Source organism: Micromys minutus (genome assembly GCF_963924665.1).
Source record: "Micromys minutus genome assembly, chromosome: 32".
NCBI classification, from domain to species: Eukaryota; Metazoa; Chordata; class Mammalia; order Rodentia; family Muridae; genus Micromys; species Micromys minutus.
This window is the reverse complement of record NC_137967.1, coordinates 18,705,808-18,711,877: the sequence shown is the minus strand read 5'-3', so window position 1 is coordinate 18,711,877 and position 6,070 is coordinate 18,705,808. Positions and strand designations below refer to the sequence as shown.

The 6,070-nt window shown below is 54.4% G+C and overlaps 1 protein-coding gene across 1 annotated transcript; it reads right to left on the bottom strand.

Moving 5' to 3' along the window:
• Positions 1 to 3,939: 3,939 nt before the first annotated feature.
• Positions 3,940 to 5,639, bottom strand: ZNF575 (zinc finger protein 575; the record flags this gene model as incomplete). The annotated part of the gene is made up of 3 exons (XM_080908572.1): positions 5,578 to 5,639; positions 5,093 to 5,255; positions 3,940 to 4,583 (listed from the first exon to the last, which is right to left on the bottom strand). The coding sequence occupies exons 2-3, from the start codon at positions 5,166 to 5,168 to the stop codon at positions 3,940 to 3,942; spliced, it is 720 nt and encodes a 239-aa protein (XP_080764698.1). The 5' UTR covers positions 5,169 to 5,255; positions 5,578 to 5,639.
• Between the last annotated feature and the right edge of the window lie 431 nt (positions 5,640 to 6,070).

Genomic DNA, 6,070 nt, shown 5'->3' with positions numbered 1-6,070 from the left:
CCTTTATGCCGGCCTAGGCTGCCTCGTTCCCTACCCAGCCCCCCACCCCGGCTGTGTAGTTCTGTGCCACTCAATGCTGTCCCCAAATAGATCCGATCCATCATGTCACATGCCAGTGAGCTGGAGCCATCAATGCTTATCACAAGCGCCAGACTAAGCAGGTTCCTGCCCTGGTGTCACCAGCGTGGCTTACATCCAACTCAGGCAACAGGATGGCTGGGAGGGGGGCTGTTCTTAGGAAGTCGCCCAAATCCTGGAGCCCCTGAGTCTAAGCTGAGAATGGAACCAAAGCAGAAGGGATGCAGGGGGTGGTGGGAGCAGCCTGAGGCGCTCACAGCGGGGGGCTCTGGGGTGAGTTTGGCTGGACAGTGAGCGCGGTCCTCAGGCTGTCTATCGTGGCCACCAGTCAGGTGCCCATTTAGTGTAAAGGAGTGAAGGCAGACGGCCGGTTCCGAAAGGTGTGCGACCGCATGAGGTGCATTGCGAGACCTTCTCTACCCCTTTCTAACGAATGACTGGAATCCGGAGGGAGAAACGGATGCAGGCAGGGAGGCCATCTTCAGCTCCCCAGTCCCAGTCACACATTTCAAAACACTCCACCTGTGAACTCCAGGCTGAGGGGTTTGGACTTCATTCTTGGGTGGGACCAGAAGGGGCTTTTGACAGGGCAAAAGTCAGGGTCAGTCAGGGTGGGAGGATGGGGGAGACCTTGCCCTCTGGTAACCTTGGATGTTTCCTAATTTTAACCAGCCCAGGGTTACCAAACTCCCCTGCCCCCGACTGTCTCATGGCTGACCGTTCACACGCCATTTCTGGGCTTTGTGTGCTCAGTCAATGGGTCAGTGACTCGTCCATTCATTCCACTGCCCTGACCTTTCTCCGTAGTTCTTCCAACATTGCAGCCAGATACCACAAACTTGGCCCAGACAGGCAGTGTTCTGCCCAGCCATTGGCCACAAGCAACTTTGCTTATTTACCAGTCAGGACTAACCAGGGCCTGGGACCCTCATCATCTTACAGTCTTTTGAGAACCCAATTAACATAACACAAACAGACCAAATTCACAACAGAGACTATCTCATAGCCCAGGGTGGCCTCAAACTCCTCAAGTATCAGAGGGTGACTTTGAACTCCTGATTCTCCTTTCTGCACCTCACAAGTACTGGCATGAAATATGCGCTTCTGAGCCTCACTTTCGTGAATTTGCTTTTGGGCAACCACTGTCGCTGTGGGAGTTTTGGAAGGATTCTAATGGCAGGCAAGCATAGAGAGGAGGCCGAGGGAGGATCCTAACCCCTCCAAGGCCTTTCCCAGCAGTCTTCAGCACTGCAGTCTGCCCATTTCCTCCGAGCAAAGCAGTTCCAGAGCATTCTGAGCTCCAACGTCACCTCAAGACCTTTCCTCACCTCTATGTACCGAGGTGCACCGGCTGACATGCTCCTAGGGCAGGTCTCATGGGTGAAACTTTATACCCACGCTCTTCCGGATTTGTTGCTTTTTTTTAGTTTCCAATCCGCTGTCTCTGGTCTCTTAAGATCTTTCCATCTAAACATTTTGGAGTTTTACTCTAGATTTCTGTCTTCACCCAGGTTTGGATGCATTTAGCGGGCAGACTGTAGGCTTGATGCCAGCCTGGGCTCCACAGTGGGATACCATCTTTGGAAAAAAATAAAAGTAGAACTTAGGGGCTGGAGAGTTGACTTGGTGATTTAGAGTACCGGTGGCTCTTGTAGAGGACCCAGGTTCAATTCCCAGCATCCACATGGTGGCTCACAACCACCTCATACAACTCCAGCCCTACAGGATCCAATTCCCTCTTCTGATGGCCAGAGATGTGCATATCCATGGTGCATAGACATGTAAGCAAAACACCCCGCACATGAAACAGTAAGAGCTAAGCTGAAGAGTTAGGACTTAAAGCCAGATGTGGTGGTTAACGCCGGCACTCAGGAGGCAGAGGCAGACGTATCGCACGGCACTCTGTGAGTCCAAGGACAGCCAAGACTACACAGAGAAACCCGGTCTTGGAAAACTAAAAAGAAAGGTTGAGACGTAAGCAGCGGTGAGCCCACAAGCCCAGTGGGCACAGCACTTGCTGTGTGAACCTGAGGACCTGACTTTGGTTCCCAGAAGCCACATAGAGGTACAAGCAGAGAACAGACTACACAGAATTGTCTTCTGCCCTCCACATATATGATGTGGCACACGCTCCATCTGAGCTTAGCCAGGCATGGTGCCTCACATCCTTAATCTCAGGAGGCAGACCTCTGAATTTTAGGCTAGCTTGGTCTACATACACAGAAAGTTCCAGGCAAGCCAGAGTGAGACCTTGTCTGGAAAAGAAGAAAGAAAAAGGCCTACGTCCTACATTAAGTAATGCATTTTAGGACCAGCCTTGGGATAACTGTCTCAAAAGAAAAAAAAACAAAAGAACCCCAAAAAAGTTTTTGCTTTCTGATCCAGAAGGGAAGTGTCTCAGCAGGCCATGCTACATTTTTTTAAAGTTACCTATTTTTATGTATATGAATACAGTGTAGCTGTCTTCAGACACATCAGAAGAACATCCCATTACAGATGGTTGTGAGCCACCATGTGGGTGCTGGGATTTGAACTGACCTCTGGAAGAGCAGTCGGTGCTCTAACCACTGAGCCATCTCTCCAGCCCCCATGTTAAGTCTTTAATGTCCACACTACCATGGACCTAACCCCTGACTGCCTCAGCCATTATACTTTCTACATCATAATGGATTCCTGGAACCTTAGCCAAGAAAACCTCTCATTTCATCTCTTAAAACAACCACCACCAGGGATGGCCAGGGAGACAGCTCAGTGGGTAAAGGTGCTTGCTGCCAAACATGGCAACCTGAGTTCAATCTCTGCACCACACCTAGTGGAGGAAGAACTGATTCCTGTACATTGGCTCAACAGGAAAGATGTTGCCATTCCAGGTGACATGCAGGGACCAGCATATGTCTGACAGGGCTAGACTGATCTTTTGAGACCACAGATGTCACCACGTCTGGAATGGCACGTGCCAAGCCTCTTACACCTGTTCTTGAAAACAGCTTGCATGTGTGTTGATTGTATATTTTATTTGTAAACAGGGCCTCACATGATAGCCCTGCCTGGCCTGGAACTTTGTGTGCAGACCAGACTGGCCTTGAACTTTTGCGGTCCTCCTGTCTCTGTCCCCTGAGTGCTGGGACATTGGGTGTGGGGTACCACTCCCAGTCTGTTTTTGTCCTTTATTACTTGTATTTAGTGTGTGTACAGGTCATACCTGTCACACACACACTCTGCTCTTGAGAGGCCGAAGCAAGCAGGTATCTGTGAAATTGAAGGCAGCCTGGTTTACACAGTGAAACCCTGTCTTTAAAAAAAAGAAAAGAAAAGGGGGGAGGGCTGGAGAGGTGGCTCATTGGTTAAGAGCACTGACTGCTCTTCCAGAGGTCCTGAGTTCAATTCCCAGCAACCACATGGTGGCTCACAACCATCTGTAATGGGATCCGGTGCCCTCTTCTAGTGTGTCTGAAGACAGCAACAGTGTGCTTATATATAATAAATAAATAAATCTTGAGAGAGAGAGAGAGAGAGAGAAACAGGCCCAGCCAGTGTTACCACAACTCCAGGCCCAAGGTTTGACCCCAGCGCCAATCGGATGACAGCTGCCTCTGTGCAGGAACAGAATTCCTCAGTCTTCTACATCAGATTCCAGTAGAGCCAATAATCCCAAGCCAGCCTGGGGTTCATAACTAGAACACAGGGTTTGGAAGGCTGCCAGGAGAAGACAAGTTCCAGGCCAGCTTGGCTACGTGCCCTGTATCAGGACCCTGCCATTCCCATTCTCCCTGTTAGAGGGAAGTCCCCCCCCACACACACACCAGGGCTTAGAAATCCCAGGTCTTTATTGACATATGGAGGCGGAGTGGGCAGGCGCGCTCACTCCCTCTCTCCCTGGCCCTCTGACTGGTGGTGGCTGCGCTGGTGAACCAGCAGGAGGCGTCTCTGGCCAAAGGCCTGGTCGCAGCTGGAGCATCGATGGCGGCCAGTGGCCTGGCTGCTGGGCGCAGTTGGGGGGTCGTGGCACAGGCGATGGGCCGCCAGTTTGGAGGGAAACGAGAACGCTTTGGGGCAGTGTGGGCAAGGGTAGGGGCGGGCGTCGGTGGCGTGGTGCGTGTGGCGGTGGGCCGCCAACTTGGACGGGTAGCAGAAGGACTTGGGGCAATCGGGACACGGGTAGGGACGGGCGGGCGCGTGGGTCCAGAGATGCGCCGCCAGTTTGGAGCGGTGACCGAAGGCCTTGGGGCAGTGCGGGCAGGAGTGTGGGCGAGCTCCGCTGTGCGTGAGGCGGTGCGCAGCCAGCTTGGACGGATAGGAGAAGGCCTTGGGACAGTCGGGGCACGGGTGCGGGCGGGTGCCGCCGTGCGCTAGCCGGTGCGTGGCCAGCTTGGATGGGTACGAGAAGGCCTTGGGGCAGTCCGGGCAGCGGTGCGGGCGCTGGGGAGGGGGCCGCCGGCGGGGCCGGGAGGGCACGCTCCCAGATGCAGCGGGCGGACTGGGCCTCGACGGGTCCTGGTGGGGAACTGGGGGACAGGAGAAATAGTGGACTTGTGGACACAGGCACACCCTGGGTCCAGGCCAGGCTCCACCTCCCCTCAACACTGTCCAAAACAGGGCCTCACTATGTAAGCTCGGCTGGACTGGAACACTCTCTGGAACACCAATTGGCCCCAAACTCACAGGGACTTCCCCTGCCTCTGCCTCCCGAGTGCTGAGACTAAAGGTGTGCGCCACCACTCTGGGCCCTGCCACCTCTTAATACTAGAGGGGTGTCTCAAAGTGTCTGAGCAGGCAAGTGTCACACTGGTGAGGGACATTTCTGCTTGCCCTCTGACCCCCGTTCTATGAGCCCCTCAAAGAGTCGCCAAGCCAGTCCCGAAAGCTTTTAAAATGTCCATTTCTAGCACTACCCATAATCCCTCACAATCTGCTGAGGGTAGTGGTGGTGGTGGCCCCAAAGGGTCAGAACGTTGGCTCTCCTCGGCTGTCACTCCTGGGGGATGATCTCTGTGAGAACCTGGGCTGCTCTCACCTTTGGTCTCCGGGTCCTGACAAGTGGGACTAGGTTCTGAGACCCTGGCCTCGGACGTGACGCTTCCACCGAGCATCTTGCGGGCAGAGGAACCAAGGGGCAGCAGGGCAGGGAGTGAGGATGCCGCCAGCGGTTACCAAGTTCAGGGAGACAGGGGTGGGGCCTTAAAATAAAAGGTCCGTCTGTTTAGAACCAGGCTTTTGGTTAACTCTAATCCTAAATCAAGAGCAGAGGGCTAGAAGGTGGAGCCTAAGAACACACTAAGAGGGGGGATATGAAAATAAAATCAGGAGAATCTTTAAACTGGGTGGGGCGGGGCCGCTCAATCCGGAGTGGGCGGGGCTATGCAAAAAGATCACAGTCAGTGGCCCGGCCACCCAAGCCCAGGGGCTGGTTTTTGAGCGCAGTGGGTGTGACCTTGGCCTCACTGTCCCAGAATTGCTTTGGGTACAGTGGGAGGGATTCCAGTGGAAAGGGGGGCTTACCCTGTCTTTAGTCTCAGCCTACTGATGCTGTGTCCACCCTGTCCTTCTGGTCGCTAAATCGCATCTCTGGCATAGAACTGGGGACCTCGGAGGATTAGGGAAACCTGGAGAAAAAGACGGGGGGGGGGGGAGGAAGGTGTGATGTATAGAATCACCTACAGACCCAGAATGGACTTTCACTGGAGGGAGTCCCGAACGTCTGGCATCGCATGCCAGGACCCATATCTATCCTTCACGGAGAGATCCTGGCGTCCAGCCCCCAATCCATCTCCAGGAGACCGGGACTCAGCCCTTCTCACCTGCAGGGCGGTCCCTCCCCGGGGGTGAGGCTCCGGAACCCTCCCGTCTCAGTTAAGCCTCGAGAGCCCTCGGACCTGCACCTCCCAGCGGGCCCTGGGACGCCGCTGGAGGAAAGAAGAGCGGGAAGGAGCTTCCCGTGCCGTGGGGCCCAGCTTCACTTCCATCCCCTCCTCCCATCCGGGGCTGGAGGGGG